The following is a 23,023-nucleotide window of genomic DNA, read 5'->3' on the forward strand; positions in this document are numbered from 1 at the left end:
TGGTAAAAGCATTATAGTGCAAAGTGTATTCTTATTTTCCGCATAAATTTATGTATTTTTATTGTTTTGCAATTATTTTCTTACCATTATCCGTAATATAATTTAATTTCCCTTTCAGATAAAGGAAAAAAGATTAAGAAAAACAAACCATGACGGGAAATGAAAAGCAAAGATGACCAAGAAGGTGAATGAATGAGGGAGAAAAGGAAGAAATAATTGTGGGAATGTATCACAGTCCCCACAAAACCAATATGTTCAACAATTGTTTTGATATATTGCTTCAACTTCTATTAATTTATTAATTTTCTTTTGTTATTGATGTTTTTCATTTTATAATTTATGTTAAAATTTTATGTTTTATTAATAATATTATTTATAGAGTTTGAATTTATATTTAAAAAAATGTATTGTATATTATCATTGCAACAAAAAATTATTAATAATTCATCGATGAATCAAACCATATTTTGATTTTTTTTTATGAATATAGGTTACAATTATAATTACAACTAATGCATCCATATTGATATAGTCTGAATTAATTAATACATTGCATAAATGATTTACAATTGTAGTTAATGTATTTATATTAATCAACATCAATCATTAAAAACAATTTGATAGTTGAAATATATCTAATTTTACTAAAATTATTATTTTAATGTATTCACAAATGTCAGGGTTTGAACTTTAAACCCATAATTTTATTTAAGAAATCTAATACTTCATCCAATTATAACAACTGATTATTGATTAACATAATTTTTAAATAGATTCACATATATAATGAGACTTAAATTAAAATAAACTTATATAATAATTTTATGATATTTATGCATGATAAACCTCACTTTAACACTAAAGATCCAAAGGCCTCGACTAAATCATTGAACACCAATAAATAATCAACCAAATCTTTCAAATTTAATGCGTGTTTATACAAGACAAAGAGGACATGGTATTAAACTCATGTTTAATATCTTAAATCATATCATTAATCATCTTTTTAATAATGATATTAAAAGATCTTTTGTCCGATTACTACAAAATAATGATTGTAATCTTATTATAAAATTTAATGATCAAAATGATCATTTAAATATGATTCAATGACTTTTGGTGAATTTTACCCAATATATAATGGGTTAATGGAACAATGGTCATCTCGGTAATTGCACATTCCCACCAATACTTTCCTTATATTCCCATCCCATGCCTTATTTTCACGCGCACTCTTCACAAAGAATTTACACTTTTAAACCTCCTCCCCCATTGAATTTTCTATAATTTTTCATTTTTATGGAAGAATTTGAGAATGTTAATCCTTGGGGTTGTATGAAATCGATTGAAATCGTCACTACAATGGTTTCTCCATCAAAAACAATCACCAACAATCCACTTTTCTCTTGCATCATCACTCTTTCCATTTTGATTCTTCTTTATTTTCCCCATAGATTTTCCCTCCTTTTCTCTCCGGTCCTCGTTTTGACAGTTTCCCTCTTGCTTTCCCTCCTTCGTCTCGGCGCATCACAGAGAATCCAAACGGGAAAAATAGAAAAAGGAAGCGTGGCGAGAGTCGAAGAGCTTGAAGAAGAAGAAGAAGAAGAAGAAGAAGCACCGGTGGAGCTCAAATGGGCAACATGTAAAAACGACCCAGACCTTATAATGCAGAGCTTCGAAGAAACGTTCGTCGAATGGGACGTGAGAGCTCCTTTAGAAGTTATATACGAAGAAGGAGAAGAAGAGGGGAAGGATCCGAATTTGAATTTGGATCAGACCCGTGGCATCGAGAGGTACCCGTCGTTGTCGCTTTACGACCCGGAATCGGATTCGGATAGCTCATCGGAGGAGGAAATGGATTTTCCGGCGATCGGAAAATGGAATTCGTCGGAGAAGATGGGTTATCGATGGGAAGAGGAAGATAAAGAAGGGTTGATTGAGATAGAACTCAATAAGAGAGATGTTGATTTTCATGGAGAAGATGATAATTTGATAGAAATTGATATTTATTGAAGAGTTTAACTATTGCTAATGTTGCATTAATCAAAAGGATTAAGCTTCTTTATTGGATTTTGGTGTACGATAATCACATAAAGTTTGAAGATATGTGAAATCGAACCAGTTTTGAAAGATGTGGGATTTTTTTCCGATGATTACCGTTTTGTGTAATATCGTTGTTAAAGTACAATTAGTCCCTAAACCCCAGAGTTTTGATTGGGTAATGAGACGACATCAACAGACTATTTATGTGCTTTTCTTTTTCCTGCCTTTCTTGTATACGTCTTCAAAGTCTATCTAAGGAAACGATCAAAATTCTAAAATACAACTTATTAAAAATAGTAAAGATTAAAGGTTGAACGAAATCGAAAATATTATTAAAAACACAATATTTTAGGTTGGATATAACTTGAAATATTACCTCTTTATAATATTTTTAGTTGCAATATAAAATGTTATATTCTTTCTAATATTTTCGATTGACAACTGAAAATGTTATATTTTTCATTATAACATTTTCGGTTGTAAGCTCTAAACTCCTTACAATGTAAAATTTCGGTTACAAGAGAAAATGTTATAAATTTATACAAGTTTTTTAGGTTGGACATGATTGTTTCAGATTGAAAATCATCTTAAATTAATCTTAATTTTAGGTTATATCACATAACTATTGAAGAAATCATGAACATTGAGATGATAAAAGAAGTGACATGAATTATATAATGTAAAATTTGAACATCAATGTTTGTTTGAATAATTAATTTATTTTTATTTTCTAAGAATTTTGTTTCTTAACATTTTATTTTAAAATAAATTAATTTATATTTAAATAAAATTCGTTAATTAACTAACTATCGATATTTTTTTTGATCATGTGGATACGATTAGATTGCAATATTAAGGTGTCATATTTATGTGTGAAAAAATGATAATATTATACGTAACGCAAATAAAAAGAAAATATATGTTTTTTAAAATAATGATGTGGTATGTCACGTTAATTTAATCTGTTGATTTGATGTTATATGAAAAAAATATAATATTTATGTTAAGATATAGATATTGATTGTGAGTTTTAAATTTTATGCTATCATTTTTCAAACCTCGTCTTTAAAATTTATTATCTTAAACCTTAAATATAGGTAAACTTTTATTATTGTGGACTACCATTTATTATCAGTGTCGCCCATGTAACCATGCTGCTCCCTTTTTCCTCTCCCTCAGACCTTTAGCCGGTGTCACGGGCACTGATGGAGGCGTGAGGAGGCATGATTTTACAGACGAAGGTGAAGGGGCAATCAAGGCGAGGCTCAACAAAGGGTGGTGAAGAACACTGCTCAGATTTCAGTTGGTATCAAAGGTATCGACGAGGGCATGCGAAGACCTAATTTTACAGATAACGTTGAAGGTGTTGTTAAAACGAGGCTCGATATATGTCAGTGAGGTTATTAGGGTTTTTGAATCAGTTGTTAGACATTCAACGACACACAAAAGACGATTCAAAATTTTGTAGGCAACATCAAAAAATTGACGAAGTTTAAGGTTTAGAGTAATAAATTTAAAAGAATGAATTTGAAATTTGATTTAGAGTTTTAGAACCCTCAATATACATATATTTGTTGTTCCGATTTTTAAGATTTTGTCATGATTAATCTAGATCGACTCGTGTTGTACATCTAATTTTAGTGGGTGAATCTACTAATGAATGATTACTAAGCTCGAGTTCAATTCTACCTATTCTGCTTAATTTGTATTATTCACAATATAAAAATTTAAATTTATAATTTTTAAAAAAAATTAATGTCTAATTTCTCTAAATCAATTTATTGTTGATATATTTTTTGAAAACTAAAATATTCATTGTGAATAATAACAACTAATCTCAGTACCACAACTGCTCTTCGAATATACAAACGACTGACCCATAATACAATATGTGGCCCAATTGAAATTTCATCAACGGGCCTAATAAAAGTACGGCCGAGTTTTGACTAGCTCTCTGAACCAAGCCGTGGTAATATACAAAAATCTTGTCACACGTGTGGCCTTTAGCCTGCTTCCCAATTTTTTGCATGACGTACGACGAATACTAACTGCCAAACAGAAACGATTCCCATTTTCTCTCCTTCGCCAACTCTTTGTTTCCATTACTGCTGCTGATCTAAGGAGCTAAGAAAATGAGAAGCTTCAATTTCTTCGGTAGATTTTATAGCTCTTTCCATGACTACCCTTCTCTTTCCAAAATCATCGCCGTCTGTACAGTCAGGTGCTATGCTGTGCTCAAATCATTTCTACTAATCTGTTGTTTTTTTTATTTAAATTAATTTATTCATTTCTATTAGGTGAGACGAGACAGATCTTGAGCTACATAAGATCAACTTAGTGAAAGCTCGATAAATACTCAATTCGAGCTTAACTCGAGTTCTTAACAAATCGAAACGAATTACTTGATATTTGACTCGAAAAGTTCACGAGCAACTCGAAAAAATAATATATTATTTTTAAAAAAAATATATATATTATTAATAATAATAACATTTATGTGTTGATTTTAAAAAATTGTAGTATAATATTTTCATATACTTAAGGTTCAGGTTCGAGTTTGAGTTTCATCCGAGTTAAGTTTAAGATTTTTTTTATTTTGAGTTTTTTCGAGCTTCAATTCATGATTTCGAATTTAAAAATTTTAGGTTCACGAATTTTAAAATTTTCGAATCAAATTGAACTCAATAATACTCTAACTCGACTGAACTCGTTTACACCCCTATTGATGTGTTTATTATTTTGTTCCTTTCTTTCAATTTACTATTTCTCGTCATTGTCTCGTATAAAATATCTAAGACCACACAACGAAACGTTGGTGATGGTGGATGCATCATGCACTTCTTCGCTGTCTTGCTTGTAAAACATATATCATCCCATGCTTTGTATGCCTTCATGATATAGCTGTCTTTTCTTCTTCTTTCGTTTTGGGTTTTGTTTTAAATCATTATCTTCTTCTTCTTCTTCTTCTCTCATTAATCATGTATCCTACTTCCATGGAATCTTTACAGCTTACTGGTTTGCTTACTTTGTCAGAGAATAACTCGAAAACTGAAACTTTGCAACTGCAAAATGGATAGAATAACAACTTGATCATCTAGGGACCAAAACTTACATCTATTTTATTTACTCTCCGTGTGCTGTAAACATTCGTGGTCAAACACAAAGCACAAGGACTCCATTTGAAGCTTTTAACCCCATTTTTAATATTGAACCGGGTCGAATCAAGCTAGGTTGTTTCTATGAGAAAAGGTTAACGTACATCATAAGTTACTTAGCTATATCAAAATGATCTTTTCAGCCATCTAATTTTTAATTTTTATAAATGATCATTATACTTTTTAAATCATTACAAAATGATCCATGAAACATTATATGTGTGTGTCAGATCGAATCGAACCGAAAGGAATGTAGATTTTTATCTTACAACCATATTGAATTATGGGTCAAGTTAAACCATTCAAAATTCAAATCAAATTGTATTATAAATGAAGGGATAAACCTATATTCATCCCTTATACGGACACCGAAGGTTTCATTGGCAACTTGCCATTAAATATGAAATAGGTATCCTTTGTTGGCCTGTTGTTTTTGTTTGTCACCTTAAAAACAGGTGGACTAGCACAGAGAATCATATAAATTAATAGCATTGACGAGGACATGCACATTAATAATTAAATTAATTATTATAGTAATTATGTTAATAATTAATAAACCAGCAAAGCATTATCATGGTGGAAGAATGAGTTGCGTGGAAGAATGAGTTGCGGCGCAAATGGATGTCGTTTGTAAATTGCAGAATCTGGACGTTATCATTAACGTATTTTAATTTATGTAGTAATACTAATAATAATAACTTATTTTTTTAATATTGAAAAAAACAAAGAAAAGATTAATTTTATCATACATCCTAAAATTATGATTTAAATTTTAAATTGATTATTAAATTTTCAAAATACTATAACTAAATTCTTAAAACATCAATATCATATCAATTAAATCATTCTGTCAAATTAACTCGATCCAGCAGGAGTATATATAAAGCACTTAGATAAAATTTCAAACACATATACCCGTGTAATAGCTAGTCACGTATGTAAAATTTGATCAACATTTTTAAATATGCTTCAAGTCATATTCTAACTGGTATTTAACATCCAAACAAATGATCATGTTGATGGAAACCCTTGATTAATATGATATCAATACTTTAATAACTCAATTAAATACTCATCAAGTGAGCTTAATAGTAAAGGAAATGTTGTTTTTCCTATACATACTGACTTTGAGTAGCTGTATCTGCAAGACGTGTGTTATTAATATATTAAGAAAGTTCTGAACAAATAATACTTTATAATCCTATCATATTGTTAAAAAAATAAACTCAATTAAATATTTCAAAATATAAGAATTATTTTAAAACCTAATAACATGATTTAGGAACATAAAATGAAATAAACTTAAAAATAATAAAAAGTTGCAAAGAAATCCAGAAGGGATGGCAACGAATATATCATAATCTTATTTGTCTATTGTATGGAATCGGCCGTTGGTTGCTCTTTAGACTTTTATTACAAAAGAAACAATTTTTTCTTATTTTCACACTGTTAAATGAATAAATAAAAATTAATAATGATAATGAAAGCTGAGTAGCAAGAAAGACTTGAAGACTTAAAAAATAAAAGATAAAGTAATAATTGAAAATAAAAATAAATGAAGGTATGGTGTTGACAATTGAAAAAGACATATGAAAAAGGCTAAGGTTTGTGTTATCTGTCTGGCTCCTGCGTTCAGCCCATATTTTATTGGGAGACAATTCAATTAAACCCCATTTCCAATTTAGCCCTTTATTTATTATTATTGTTTACGAATGCTTTGGTTGACTTTATTTTTATTTTGGTCCAATTGAATTATGAGATGGTATTAAATTATGGTATAGTTGTTGACTTTGGAAGTAGATATTTTGCATTTGGAGCTCTCTTTTTTCTATCGTTCTTGTCCATGTGCTTTGAATGGATTAAGAAATACTTCATGTATTTTTTTAAAAATTTTATATGTTTTAATGTTTATTAAATCTTATTTTATATATTTTATATTTTATAAAATTTTTAAAAATTAATATTATTAAGATAAAATTATGCGTCTCTCTCACAAATATATTCTTATGATAAACCTGTTTGACAATTTTAGTATCTTTTTACAGCGAGATATTGGGAATGCGGTTCGCAGTTTCTGCGTTGTGGGCCAAAATCCCTGCACTGCATACCATCGTCACCACCACTATGCAATCTTTATCCCATGAGAAACGGAGATTGCATTCACCCTTCCCTATTTTGTTCACCTTGGAATTCAACGCATTTAGTGAAGTTGCGATTTGTTTTTATTACATTAAATTTATATATTAAATGTAATTTTCTAATTATATCTAAAAACTACATATATCTTTGATTTAAATTATCCATCAATTAAAATTTTATATAAAAAATGATAATCAAACGAATCTTTAATTAAAAAGACATGATCAAAAGAGCCCTTATTTGATGTTTCAAGTAACTCCGTGATTTATTTAATCACAAATTATTAATAAAATTCAGTTTGGTTAATGATTTAAATTAAATGTTTATTTAATTTTTTGGTACAATTAAAAGGACTGTTTTATATAAAAACCTTTAAACTGGAATCCCACGTATAAAATACGTGTGAATGGAAAGCAAGTAGGAATAGTATCCGAAATCCAAACTATGCATGTGTGAAACGGAGTAGTATATGGTCACTCGGGTCCCAGGCAGCCTCCTAAGGTCCCCCCCCCCCCAATTCGCACGAGTTGACTCACCATTTTTACTAAAAACAAAATCCATCATATTCGTATACAACTAATATGCATTTGAGTCAAACATGTTGGGAAGCAATTTGAGGTATGAAATGGCAATAATCTAATAGTATTATAAAAATTTATGTGTATTTTAAGAAAATAATTTGCATAGTACTATTATATTAGTAATATATTAATTTATCATAGATGTTAAGAAATTAAGAAGATATGAAAAAGAATCAAAATATTTCTTAAATCATAATATTTTGCCTACTCGTATTCGATAATAACACCATACGTGTTGGATTTCATCTTTTATTTTTATTTTAATAATTTTATTTGTTAATCTAAATAATCTCGATTAAATGCTAAATACATTTCATATTTTTCATGTATAAGTGGTATTTAATTTATTATATAAAGAATAAATTTGAGGATAAATATTAATGATAATATAAAGAAATTGAAGAATTGACGAGAATAAAGTATTTGTAAAGAGTTACATTCAAAAGATCAAATTGAATAAAACATAAAGTTTAGGGATTAAATTACAAAAAGAGAAAATTTATTTTTTAAAAAAAATTAAGTTACAAAAAGAGAAAATTATTAATTAAAGATCAAACTATATCGTTTTAATTTTTAGTTGTTTTGGTTATTCAAACTCAAAATTCGAACTAAAAATTTAAATTTACTTAAATAACTTAAAATTAAAAATAAAATAACATTTTAATCGAATTGCATTTTGTTCTCCCTTTATACGTTAAAATCTGGGGCGATACTACATCCAAGTAGCGATCCTCCCCCCCCCCCTCCTCCAAAATAAAATTTTAGTTTGATCCCCTAAAAGTTGTCAGTTTGTAAACTAGTATAGTGACTGCAAAAATTATAATTCAGTTCTAGCTCATTCTAAAGAAGTTGTTGGCTTTCCCCTAGTTGGAAGAGTATTTTCATTTTAACTAACTAATGATATTATAAGAGTAGAAGATTAAATTATGCCAATTAAAATAAAGTACGATGATAAAACTCCAAATTTTGAACATAGTAAAAGGACTAAAACCAGAATTTGACCTCTAAATTAAAACCTTGATTTAGAAACCTTTTCGGATTCACATGAAGCTCAAATGAAACTATTAGTAATTCATGGGAATTGTTTACTATGTTTACAAATATAATATAAATTAGACCGTTGGGGAAATATTTTCTTTTTATTTGTTTAAATCCTACGTATTAAGAAAATTAACTAATTTAAACTTACTGATTAATAATGAAGAAATATATATTTTATGACAGCTCAAGTCTACCCCTTAAGAAAAAAAATGAAACAATATGAATCTTTATTTTTTCTCTCTATATAAACAACTAACATTCTGTTCCAATACCTCCATCTTCTTCCTCTTTTGTTCGTTTCTCAGCAATTGAAGTAGACAGTAAGATCGAAAATGCCGGCCGTGGGAGGAATCGGTCCGGGTACCGGCAAGGAGTACCCGGGTAACCTCACCCCATACGTCATGGTAACGTGTATAGTAGCGGCCATGGGAGGTTTGATTTTCGGTTATGATATCGGTATCTCAGGTAACATAATCAATAAATCAGACGACGATGCATAGAATTATACACTGTCAGTTCGATATTAACTTTTTATATATATATATATAGGCGGTGTGACGACAATGACTCCGTTTTTAAAAAGGTTTTTCCGAAGTGTTTGGGAGAAGAAGGAAGCCGATAAATCGAAGAATCAGTATTGCCAATACGACAGCCAAACGCTGACGATGTTCACGTCGTCGCTGTATTTGGCTGCTCTGTTGTCTTCCATTGTAGCCTCCACTGTCACCCGTAAGCTGGGGAGGAAACTGTCGATGCTCTTCGGCGGTTTGCTCTTCTTCGCCGGAGCTCTCATTAACGGCTTTGCTAAAGCCGTTTGGATGTTGATCGTCGGCCGGATATTGCTCGGTTTCGGTATAGGATTCGCCAATCAGGTAAATCATTTCATATGCTGACAAGCAAGTTTGCTCCAAACTCTCTGCTGGTTTTTTGTGTCTAATTATGCTTTGACTTCCTATGCTCTTTAGATATTTGAATTTTAGTCCTTCTGCTTGTAACTATGGGAATTTAGTGTCTTTATTTGTCTGATTTAAAAATTAGAGTTCGATTGATAACATTGTTAACCGGATTTTGTTAAATTTGAATGAGTTATCAAATATTTGACTATTAAAATATCATATTTAAATTTAATAGTAGTGGTCTGCTCACCCATATGAGTTGTTTCAGTTGATCAACTACTCATTAGCACCTTGATAAAAATCAAGATTCGTATCTCTTTAGCAACCCTCAAATGGCATAAACAAACAGCGTAATCAATCGGGCTTTAGGTATCAAACTAGACAAATGGATGGATTAAATTCTTGAAATTAGAAAGTAAAGAGACTAAATTTTAAAAGGTCAAAAGTACAATGACTGAAAGTAGAATTAAACCATGTTTACTAATTTTCTTTAAGCTTGCATTACTTTAGATCTCTATAACTTAGAAGTCAGCAACAAGTCATCGTGTCTGTAGAAGTATAATAAATCATTCAATGTTTATGTTTTAATAACTCTTTAGTTAATTTAGCGAGTTAAAACGTTGAATTTTGTAATCTACGTCTTATATTTTAATATTACAAATGAAAAAATTGAATTGAAAGTTCATCTCACAATAATTTTATATAATATTCCATATAAATTAATCAAATAATAAATTAAATTCTAATATTTATAAAAAAATAATTATATTTTCACTATCATTACTACAGCATACTTTTCTTGGTCAGACATGGGTTGTTTTTCTTTGCGTGACAGTTCTTTCGGCTAAAGTTTACGCCTTGATGATACGGGCGTTGAATAAAAAAACAATAATTGGAATAAAATTGTCGTTGTTTTCTACAGACTACAAGCATGACATTGATGTGTTTTACAATGAAACCTATTTCTGTTTTATTTAATGCAATTTGCACATTAGCAACTTGACAAAGCCAAGTGGTCCCTGAGAAGGACTTTCTTTTAGCTTTGCTTCCCTCCTCAATTATTAATTCTTATTAATATATTTTTTAATAAGTAATTACCTCACACATTTTAAAATATATTTCAAATTGAATATTGAAAATATCAAATTATATCAATTAGTTTTTTTTCGTCTGCTTGTCTACTCCCTTGATGGTAAAACGTCAGCTCAAATGTGGAGTATATTGTTAACATGTATACATGATGAGTTAAACAAATGGTTGTTCTAAATTTTATTAATAAACAAGGAAGGAATTAGAAAATCTTATTAAGAACGAATGAAAGTAATATTCAAATTTTAAAGGTTTTAAATTGAAATTTAAACATTTATTAAATATAGATTGTTCATGCATTATGTATTTTTAATTTGATTCACATGATTTCAAATCGGTTGCATTTCTTATTTAAATTGACATTTAGCGTCTAGTTTGACGTTTAGGCTAAGGGAAAGATTTAAATTCTGGGACTAATTTAGAATTAGAGAAATAGTTCAGTGACAAATGATACATTAACCCTTTGTTTATTTCAAAATTTGACATTTTTCTTGGGTTAATTATTACAGTCTGTGCCACTCTACCTCTCGGAAATGGCCCCATACAGATTCAGAGGAGCATTGAACATAGGCTTCCAATTGTCAATCACAGTCGGTATTCTCATCGCCAACGTGCTGAATTACTTCTTCGCCAAGATCAAAGGCGGCTGGGGGTGGCGCCTGAGCTTGGGCGGCGCAATGGTTCCCGCCTTAATCATCACCGTCGGCTCTTTAGTCCTCCCCGACACCCCGAACTCGATGATCGAACGTGGCCAAACCGAGGAAGCCAAAGCCAAGCTCAAGAGAATCCGTGGTGTCGACGACGTCGAAGAGGAATTTAGGGACCTCGTCGCTGCCAGCGAAACATCGAAGCTCATCGAGCATCCATGGAGGAACTTGTTGCAGAGGAAGTACAGGCCACATATAACGATGGCGATCCTCATTCCCTTCTTTCAACAACTGACTGGCATCAATGTGATTATGTTTTACGCTCCTGTTTTATTCAGCACCATCGGTTTCAAAGACGATTCCGCCCTCATGTCCGCCGTGATTACCGGTGTTGTTAACGTTGGTGCCACGGTTGTTTCAATCTATGGGGTTGATAAGTGGGGAAGGAGATTCCTTTTCCTTGAGGGTGGTGTTCAAATGTTGATCTGCCAGGTACTTGAAAGATTTCGTTTAACAATTCATTGGTCAGGTTCAATTCAGGTTTAGATTATTTTAAATTTAAAACGTAGACATATTTTATCATATAACTAGATTGAATTTGAATTTCTGATAGATCGAGGGGTCAGAGTTAAAACCTCACTATTGATGCTAAAATGCTCTTTGTTGTTTTTTCAGGCTGTTGTGGCAGCATGCATTGGTGCTAAGTTTGGAATCAACGGGAACCCTGGTGAGTTACCCAAATGGTATGCCATTGTTGTGGTGCTTTTCATCTGCATTTACGTGGCTGGATTCGCCTGGTCATGGGGACCGCTAGGATGGTTAGTCCCTAGTGAAATCTTCCCATTGGAAATCCGATCAGCCGCACAAAGCATCAACGTCTCTGTCAACATGCTCTTCACATTCGCGGTGGCTCAAGTGTTCTTAACCATGCTCTGCCACTTGAAATTTGGACTCTTCCTTTTCTTCGCTTTCTTCGTGCTAATAATGTCTGTATTTGTGTACTACTTCTTGCCGGAGACAAAGGGCATCCCGATCGAAGAGATGAGTCGAGTATGGAAGTCGCATTGGTATTGGTCCCGATTCGTTGAGGACCTCGATTACCCTAATGGAGGTATGGAGATGGGCAAAGGAGGGCAGGGTGTAAAGGATGTGTAAATCCCCTTGGATTTAAATTATCTTTTGTTGTAGCACATACTATTGATTTTCAATGTTGTTTCAGCCTTTTATTGAAGTATAAACAGATCAAAGATGAAACTGAAAATGAAGTGTTCATTTACCTTCACAAAAATAAAAGAAGCAAATATTGTTTTTGTTGGTTCTATTTTTCTCGGATCAATCCAATTTTACTCACTCTTAACTGAGAGTCTATAAAGCACTTCACCTTACATGACAAGATTCGAGGGGTAGAGGCAAAGAGACAATTACATAAAATTTCAATGACATGATAAACCAGTTTTCGGTCTAAACCGAGTCTAATTTTTCAACCTGTTGTCGAGCAAGGTATCTTTCTCGTCGCTCTTTCTACAGAACAGAAATCGACAGTCATGAGCATTGCGTGTGCCACAGAGGTAAAACATCAGCAAGCAAAATTTTCATCAGATGCTTACGAGAAACAGAAACTTACCCATTCATCTATGACAAGTCCTTCCCCAATAATCCTTGGACCTGCATCCTCTCGAGGCTTTCTGCCGGCCTCGAGAGCAACATCAGCTTCTGCTAACTGGTGGTTCAGTTTTTCTAGAGCCTTCATAAAAGCAAAGCAAAGTGTAAGCAAAGGCACATATAGCTGGATAAGATAGGATGGTGCTAACAGTACTTACCGGACCTGGGCGCAGAGGATCGAGAAAAACGACTTGTAATATTTGCTCTATTACCACTTGATCCTTCAGATCATGGAACTGAAAAAACCCGGAACCTAAGCACAATATAATATGAAGAATAATGTATATGGAAAAGCTAGTTCTATATTGACATTATAATATGAAGCACAACATGTCATTATGAAATTAGCTCAGTTAAACATCTAAATGCATCAATGGAATATGATGCACCAGCTCAGATACAAGAGAGAAGATGGAAATCACGAGTCATGTAATAAACACATAGTTTTATAGGAGATGGTCGACGCACCAGCTCGGATATGTAGTCCATTGGACCCTTCACCTTGAGACTCAAGATTTTGAACTTAACCTTGTTCTTCTCATCCATTGGTTTTTCATTGTTCTCCGGAGGCTCCACAAACTTGAAGACTAGTAGATAAATTCAGAACACGAAACAGATTTCATAAGAATCTTTACGAAAATATGAAGAACGTTCAAGAAACAAACCAGAAAGCATAAGACTGCGAAGAAACGATTACCTGTTGCTACGATGCTCTCACCAGGGGCAAGAAAGGCGCCCGGTGGGTGTAACACCCCCAACCCGTATCCGACCCGGATCCGATGTGTCACATTGACTTTTCAAAACTCTGTTCTTTACAAATCCGTAAAATCTTAAATTCGTCATTTAAGAAAATAAGTACTTTACATTAATAAATACAATCAAATTGTTTTACAAAACCGATCAGAGCATATTCAATTTAAATCTTGTAACTACATGCCAACTAAATTCTATATAACAAAATACATATATTCAATATGTTTCTGATCTGATCATTGTAAGGGAGATGCTAACTTGTCTTGTTCCTCTTTACTTCTATTCTCGCTTTCTAAACCTACGTGTAAAACATTCACACGCTAAGTCGATGACTTAGTAAGACATGTAAATACATATATAAACGAACAAATGTATGCACGTATCATGCAAACTAACATCATACCTAAACCATCATTAACCTGCTTATCCTTACTTATTTTATCATCACTAATTCCTTTCTATCAAATGAGCATATACTTGACATAAACATATTTATATAACTTCTTAATCACCACCATGCATGAATAATTATTATTACCATATCATGCTCAAACATAACATCTCATATCACCAATCTTATTCATATTATCATATGATCCTGAAATTATCATTTGCACATATCATATAACACATATATCATTTCACAAGGAATACACATATTATCATAGCAAATTATTTATATTTAAAGCCCATGTACACATCTGAGAACTTAATGTATGTGAGTACATAGAGGTTGTGCACATATGCTGTCACCACAGCTCGTATAATTATCACTAGGGGCGCGTAGAATTTGTCCTAAAGGACCACTATGTCCCGAAGGACCACATAGAACACATATGTCCCGAAGGACCACATAGAACACATATGTCCCGAAGGACCTCGTAGAACACATATGTCCCGAAGGACCACGTAGAACACATATGTCCCGAAGGACCGCGTAGAACCATCGACTCTTGGCATGCCAACTATACCCGTATCTCTTATAACACATAACATGAGCATTATTATTTATTTTATCACACTTTCACATTTTCATATCATATACACATATAAGCTCATGGTTTCTTATCACATATATCATGTAAAACTCACTTGGAGTCTCATAACTTCTTATCACCTATCTAATATCACATGTCACATTGCTTATATCTTGTTCTCATATCTTCTCATGAACATATGAACACATAGATACTCATCACATAACTCATACCTCCTTTTTCACATATTTCATTAGTTTAGTATCTCATAAATTATATCATATTATCACGCAGTCACATATATCACCTAACATATATAGTTCATATCTTTTCATTTATCTTATATTTTATCCATTTATATTCATATAAATCACATACATGTAATACATACAAGGCATATTCACTCAGATATGTATTCACACATATCACATATAGAAATACACTTACCTTTATCACATGACTCATGTAACTTTTCATGCATATTCATTTAAAACATGTCACATAATGCATATGTTATAATACTCTGATCATGTTTCATAATATAAAATGAATCATGTATCAAGGTATTAAATCTAGACTTATCACAAGTCTAGAACTGAATATACTACTCTAATCATGCTATGCATATTCACTCACCTAGATTTCTTTGTCTTTCACTCGATCGATCTTACTTCCCAAATGTTCCGGAACTTGTTTAGGCTCAGTATCTACATAAATATGATTTCCAAGACGATTATCAGAAGCCTAAACCTTATAATTCAATGCTAATAAATTAAACTAATTTAATGAACCATAATTCATTTTTGAATTAAGTTTTTATTTTGAATTTTAAGCACCCATCATTTTTATTTTCTTATTTATTTATAAAAATTAATATAATTTCACTTCTTGTGAATTCCATCTTGTTAATTAATATTATAAAATTTATTTTTGGAGGTATCGAGACTTTTCGGTTAGAAATCTAAAAAGCTTTAGGTTCTAAAATAAAAAGGTTACTTATTTGTTAATTAAGCCATATATATACAAGATTAGGACATTATACGAGGCCGATGATTTTAAATCAGGAGAAGCTCCAAACGGGAGAAAATCCAGCAGCCCAGTCCAATATCACAATGTCCATTTCAAGCCCACGCCGCCCAATGCCCCACACGTGTGCCATGTCTTTGTGTACACCTCAGCAACAGCCACTGAAATCTCCCTTCCACTCAATACTCACCACCTAATCACAATTTCCCCGCCATTAATTCTCACTTCAATAACCACCACGATTCCCTCCATGGATCTTCATCTCCTCCGATCTTCTCCCGCCGTCCGATTCTTCCCCCGCCGCCCTTCCCCGCCGCCTCTCCGCAGACGGTTCTTCGCAGTTAGGTCTCTCGCTTTCTCTTGGAAGTTTTAATTTTTTTACTTCTTTAGTTGACTGATAGTATTTATTTATTTTATCCATTTCGCAAAATATGTCAGCTCGAGTCTTTCTTTTCGATACCTAGCGAGAAAGCTAAGTATCGCAAAGAAATTGAAGCGGCGGTGGAGGTCGTGGAGAGAGCTTGTAGTCTTTGCATCGATGTGAGTTTAAAATTTGAATATCTCGATTCCTATTCTTTTTCCATTGTTTGATTCAATCGTTTGCAGCGTGTTCTAATTCATTTCTTTAATCGTTTTTATTTATTTATTATATTTGAGTTATATATTTTTGTGATTGCAGGTGCAAAGGTCTCTGTTCTCTGATAAAGGAGGGATTCTGGAAAAGAATGACCAAACTCCAGTCACAGTGGCAGATTTTGGAGTTCAAGCTCTTGTTAGTTTAGGTTCTTTTTCCCCCGTTAATTTTGCTTTATTGAACATATTTCACTTTACTTTTGGAATTGAATTTGGCATATTGTGATCAGCTTTCTCTATTGTGGCATTCACCTTTAGAGTTAGCCTTTCCGTTTTCATTCTAATTTTCAGAAAAATATATATGATTTAGCAAGACATCCAAGACAATTGAAAAATAAAATGGTGTTTATTGTTGGATTAACAATGTAAGAAAGTTCATCTGATTAGATAATTGAAAGTATGCCTGTGTTGATTCTTTCCTTTTCACCTTAGAGTTGGGCAGATTGTTCCCTTCAATTCCATTGGTGGCAGAAGAGGACTCGGGTTATATACGTTCCAAAAATCTGGTGGATCCTATAGTAAGTGCAGTATGTGATAAAACGAGCTTCAAGGAGAAATCATTTCACATGCTGATGTGCTGGAAGCGATTGATAGAGGGGTAAAGAATGCCTTTGGAACAAAACCCGCCACTTATTGGGTAATGCCTTGGCTATCTACATAAGCTTGTCCGTAAACTACAGTTTTGACTTTTGTTGTTTAAAAATAAGATTTTCCAGGTACTGGATATGCACTTTTTGACATGGTTATGTCCCCAAACCTTATGCAGATACTGGATCCAATTGATGGCACAAGAGGGTTTGTAAAAGGAAGCAAGGCATTATATGTGGTATGTATGTTTCTGTTCAATAAAAATTTTCTTTTGAAATATTCTCTTAATGCCATGGAACACATTGTAAACTTATTCCGTCTAGCTCTGGGGAAAATACTGTCGTATTGTTATTGACTTCTTGGCCTGAATTTACTTGACAAATTTTACTGAGATTGGACAGGATTCAAGATAATTAACAATATTCTGTTACGCATGAATGATGCATTACATTCAGATGAAACATATGGTAGTGTATGCTTAAAAATTCTAAAAGATATAGTTCTATACATACAAGTTGAATCTTAAGTCAAATTTTACATTTCTGGTTTTGTCTCTCCCACCCACCCAAGCAATAGAAACGACTTTTAATAGTTTTTTTTTTTTGTGATTGCAAATGTGTAAGTAGGGATTGGCATGGGTCGGGTTTTTGGTCCACCCGACCCGAGAACAAGGAGTCATCCACCCGAGACCCGACCCGACCAAAACAAGTTCTCACCCGACTCAAACCCGACCCGATATATAATTTAAAAACACGACCCGACCCGAAATAATAATAATAATTATTTTTATTCAATAAAAACAGTGACTTAATAGAAAAAAATAATATATATAGAGGGGTATTATTGTAATTATTCCTAAATATATAAGGTAAAATTATATATATTTTCGGGTCAGGTTGGGTCGGATATTTTTCACCATAAATCCGAACCCGATTTTTTTAAAAAAATCCGACCCGATCAGGTCGGGTCGGGTCGGAACCCGTCGGGTTTGGGTCCCATGCCCATCCATATGTGTAAGCCTTGTTCTTGTTGTTAAGTGAATGAGTTGAGCTTTTTAGTGGTTTTTGCTGCCATTTAACACAATCTGGCTGTCACCTGTTGGGCTGAGGGCATATTCTGAATTTTCAGGTAGGTTTATCTCTTGTAGTTGAAGGAAAGATCTTGTTAGGTGTCATGGGCTTCCCTAACTGGGTCGTAGATACTTCCTACAGGTCCACCAATAATGTCCAAGGTTACCCAAATAGTTCTGGATTGGGGATCATTATGGGGATCATTATGGCTGCTCATGTTGGCTGTGGAACTTGGACAAAGAGGTTAAGGTGTATGCTTGATAGCTCAAAAATTTCGTCTGATTGGACCAGATGCTTTGTTGATGGTTGTGGCTTGGTACAGAAAGCCCACTTCTGCACTCCAGAAAGTCAACCATGGGAGTCATTGCCACTATCAGTTTTCTACAAAGCAACAATCGACAACGATGATGATATTGGGGATAAGGGAATTTGTCTTATACCTAGATGTTGCGGAAGGTTTGTTGGCTTTCTATCTTAATGTTTTTCTACTCGTATGTTTTCTCCATGGAGCTTTCACTGAATTGCATGGTATCTAAAGCACAATGCTCTTTTTGTTTTTTTTTCAATTTGTTCTTTTCATGAGTGAGACTTTTAACATTTATGATTTATATGTTGACGATGTGTGCATGATGTACATCTCTGCTTGTATGCAGTTTATGCAAGTACTTAATGGTGGCTTCAGGTTGGACATCTGTTTTCATTCTTCGATATGAAACAGTGGCCAAGGTATAATCTTTGTTTATATTAAATTGAACACAGAAATTCAGTAGCAATAGTTAACTTACCTTTTCTTTTACATTATAGGCTTGGGATCATGCTTCTGGTATGATATGTGTACATGAAGCTGGAGGAAAGGTACATTTGATACACCCATAGGGTATAATCTTTATAGGACAGAAAAAACGGCATCGTTTACTGATAAAAAGGCTTTGAGTTTGATATCCTTGTTTTGTTTACAGACCATGTCTTTCATTTGTCCTAGCCTACCTTATTCTTGGTTAAATCTTGTTTTTGTCCAGTTCCCTGTATCTTGCATCACCGTCTTCTGAATTTGCTAACATAGTGCCATGAATTGACATTGTTAATTCAGGTGACAGATTGGGAAGGAAGTGAACTTGATCTTGCAGCCGATTGAGATAAACGGAGAATCATATACCCTGCAGGTGGGGTTCTTGTGACTAATGGCAACATTCATCATAAGATAGTGGAGATGATATTTTACAGTTCAACAGTTGTTTAACAGTGAATTACGGTGCAGTATGGGACTATGTGCATTCATATTCATTTATTGAATTCGTTGATATGTTCGTTTTTATTTTATTAGAAAATAATAATGAAATTACATGAAAATTAAAAGTTAAAAGTAAATGTTGAATCTGTCAAACCAATGGCTCTTCTAGTAAATTTAGGTTCTCATTCGGACTTTAATTGGAAAAGAATAGTCTGGCTTGGTATTGCTCCGATTAAAGTCGAGGCATTCGTATGGATGGTTCTTCATCGGCAGGTACCGGTCAAAACCGAGTTAGTGAGAAGAGGGGTTATTCTGAATTCAGATAATTCTTGCCGTTTTTGCCTTCTGGTTCCAGAAACGGTGGAACACCTTTTTCTCTTGTTATGAGTTGTGGAAGATCTAGAATTATTATGCATTTCGAGATGGTTCAACAGTGTTTAATCAGGATCCCCTTGTAGTGTTGACTTCATGGCATACTTCTTGGGATGGCTCTTCACGATTCGGGATATGATACGGGATCTCATACCTTTTGCTATAATTTTGACGATTTAGATTTTTAGAAATGAGATAATATTCAGGGAGAAAACGTTTGACTCCATCCAAATTATTTTTCTGGTAAAACACCTAATCGGTTGGTGGTTCAAAGCAAAAGTCCTGGATTCCTCTGCTTCGTTGGATGATATCATTTGTAATCCTATGGTGGAGGGTGGTTGTGTACTAAGAAAAAGGGCGTCTGATAAATCTTCCTTGGTGCCTTCTCCCTGCCGGTTGTCTTATATTCAACGTTGATGGGGCTTTGAACAGCAATGTGAAATCTGGTGGCATTGGGGGACTGCTATGAGAAGACGTAGGTAGGCATCTTCGGTCCTTTCCGATTCCATTTGGTGCTGGATCCCCAACTTTGGCTGTGACTCTTGCTATTGATCATGTGATTGAGGTCTTTGTAAAGTCTCCTTTGGCTAAAAGGTATAAATTAATTCTTGAATGTGATTGCCATCATGCTGTGGGTCGGGTCCTTAACCCCTCTACATCACCCATTATTTCCAGAAATTTGGTATAGGAAATATCGTCAAAATCTTTTCGCGCTTGTATTTCGATAAGGCTCATTCTTAGGGTGTGTAATATAGAAGCAGATGCCCTTGCTAAGGAGCCTACTTCAACGACCCTTTTTTGGTTGGTTAAAACCAGGTTCTCATTCCGGTTACACATAAGATGTGTCTTGAATAGCCTATACCTCTTCCGGTTTGATTGTGCTGCTGGGATTTCTTGGTCAAGAGTTTCAGATGGTTGTTACTGCTAGCGTTTTCCTGTACAATGTTTGGGTTGACAAATTAACAAATTATTAGGTGAGATTTGTTATAAAAATTAACCATTAGAGACAATTAAATCTGTAAAAATAAAAAAGTTAAACTTACTAAAAGATAAAATAAAATATATAGAAATATTTTTTTTAAGTGATCTATATATCGGAAACAAGTTGAGGCATGTCGCTACACAATTTCCTTAAGATAGATTTTATATCACTCTTTAGTAATTGAGATCTTTGGTCTTCTATTTTTCAATATACAACTAGTTAATTAGCTACAATAGCACAACTATAAAATTCACGAACTATCCATTGTCTTTGCCTATCACCAGAAAAATAGAGAAAGTGAAAAAAAGAATATTCAATTAATTTGAAGTTCTTCAATTCTAAGATGTGTTTGAATTTTTAAGGTGTTTGAAGTTTTTTATTTTTTATTTTGAGATGTGTTTAACCTTAAATAGAGGGCTCAAAAGTGATTTCTCAAAATATATATATATTAATATTAAAATTTAAATAGATAGATATCTTTTAATATTCAAATTTAAATAAATAATAGTATCTTTTAACCTGAGATATTCAAAAGATATAGATACCTTTTAATATTCAAACTTGAAGAGAAAATAATATCTTTTAATTTAAATATTTAAAAGAATATAATTATATTTCAATATTCAAAATTAAATAGATAACAAATATAATTTTAATTTTAAATATTCAAAAAAAAAAATTTCCTGCTAATATTCAAATCGAAAGAATAAATATATTTTAATTTAGAATATGATGAATTTAACATAATTATTAAATTCATCAGTTAATTCACTCATTTATCCAACAGGATTCACTGTTTAGGTGTTATTAGAGGTAGCGTGTGGTGATTGTACTATTTGATTAGGCTAAGGTTTTTGCTACCATGTAGGAAGAATGTTTCGAGCCTTGAATTAAATAAAATGTTTGGGTATTCTTTTCCTTCATTCACGATCTGATATCGATTCTCGATTTGTGTTGATAAAAATACCAACGAAGGTTTTTAATGAGATCCTTTATTTCCTTATAAAAAGAAAAGAAAAGTGATCCACAATGACCCTTTATGATCCCATAGATTTTGACTTTCCAAAGTTTATCCAACTGAAATTTGAAAAGCAACATTCTCCTTGATTTTAGCATTTGTTATCCTTTCCTTGTTCACGCTAACGACTTCAGCAAGAGTTCTGGTTTCACCTGTTAAGTAGTCAAGTGAATCATTCACAGATAAAAGCATTGATCAGAGACGAGAAGAAAAGGAAAAGGGCAGAAAGATGCAGGGGCGGACCAAAAGCAGATTCCAAGTACCAGAAGCTTTGGCAATGGAAGTCCTCTTGAAGCTCCCGGTAAAATCCCTCGCTCGCTTCAACTGCGTCTGTAAGTCTTGGTGGTCTTCTTTTCGAACCCTTCATTTCACTTCCAAACATTATCATAACAGCCTTGAAAGCAGCAACTTAATCTCCTCTTCCAACGCTGTAATAGTGTCATCCCTTATTTCACTCACCTCTCGACCGGAAAAGATGAGAAGTCTTTAGTAAAACATGACATTCGATTACCCTTTTTTGAGAACGGTGTCGATTGTCCTCAGGTTTATGGTCCTTGTAATGGATTGTTGTGTTTATATGATCATGGTGATGGTAAGGCTGCCCTTTGGAACCCATCAACCAGGGAGTTTAAATCCTTCCCCAATCTTCAGCCCGACGCCCTCCTTTTCCAGGTTACACTGGCTTTAAGTGTGTTGGTTTCGGGTATGATTCTGAAACCGATGACTACAAGATCATTCAGTTTGTTACTCTTGTTTATATTGATGAAGAATCCGATTCTTCACCTGTGTATCGGTCCCAAGTGGAGTTGTATTCACTCAAAACCGATTCCTGGAAGGAAGTTGCATCGGTTCCTAATGCTTGTCCATTCAGTAATTACTTGGGCAATAACTGCGTAGATGGAGTTTGTTCTTGGGAAGCAATGATGGAGTATCATAGAGATAACCTTATTCTTTCATTCGACATGGTGAGTGAGAAGTTTTCGACTTCACCTTTACCAGAACTTGATGGGGCTTTAACAAATTACAAGCTTGAACTACTGGAGTTGAATGGATCACTGGGTGTTGTTGTATACCCGAGGTTTGGAACTGAGAAATCATTTGATTTATGGGCTATGGATGG

At 33.2% G+C, this 23,023-nt stretch overlaps 3 protein-coding genes and 1 pseudogene across 3 annotated transcripts; 3 read left to right on the top strand and 1 right to left on the bottom strand.

Annotated features, from left to right (window-relative positions):
* The first annotated feature begins 1,362 nt into the window (after window positions 1-1,362).
* LOC120190339 lies at window positions 1,363-2,013 on the top strand. The gene has a single exon (XM_039193435.1). The coding sequence runs from the start codon at window positions 1,363-1,365 to the stop codon at window positions 2,011-2,013; it is 651 nt and encodes a 216-aa protein (XP_039049366.1).
* A 7,243-nt stretch (window positions 2,014-9,256) lies between these two features.
* LOC120190788 (sugar carrier protein C) lies at window positions 9,257-12,830 on the top strand. Its single transcript, XM_039193844.1, has 4 exons — window positions 9,257-9,424; window positions 9,509-9,831; window positions 11,454-12,083; window positions 12,267-12,830. Exons 1-4 carry the CDS (start codon window positions 9,292-9,294, stop codon window positions 12,744-12,746), a joined length of 1,566 nt encoding a protein of 521 aa, XP_039049775.1. The 5' UTR covers window positions 9,257-9,291; the 3' UTR covers window positions 12,747-12,830.
* Window positions 12,831-13,023: 193 nt separating this feature from the next.
* On the bottom strand, window positions 13,024-13,991 carry LOC120190824 (vesicle-associated protein 4-2-like). The gene is made up of 5 exons (XM_039193860.1): window positions 13,951-13,991; window positions 13,722-13,840; window positions 13,412-13,489; window positions 13,216-13,335; window positions 13,024-13,112 (listed from the first exon to the last, which is right to left on the bottom strand). The coding sequence occupies exons 2-5, from the start codon at window positions 13,797-13,799 to the stop codon at window positions 13,053-13,055; spliced, it is 336 nt and encodes a 111-aa protein (XP_039049791.1). The 5' UTR covers window positions 13,800-13,840; window positions 13,951-13,991; the 3' UTR covers window positions 13,024-13,052.
* A 2,203-nt stretch (window positions 13,992-16,194) lies between these two features.
* On the top strand, window positions 16,195-22,759 carry LOC120190796 (annotated as a pseudogene).
* Window positions 22,760-23,023: the final 264 nt, after the last annotated feature.

Source organism: Hibiscus syriacus, unplaced genomic scaffold (assembly GCF_006381635.1).
Source record: "Hibiscus syriacus cultivar Baekdansim isolate YM2019G1 unplaced genomic scaffold, ASM638163v2 tig00004111_pilon, whole genome shotgun sequence".
NCBI classification, from domain to species: Eukaryota; Viridiplantae; Streptophyta; class Magnoliopsida; order Malvales; family Malvaceae; genus Hibiscus; species Hibiscus syriacus.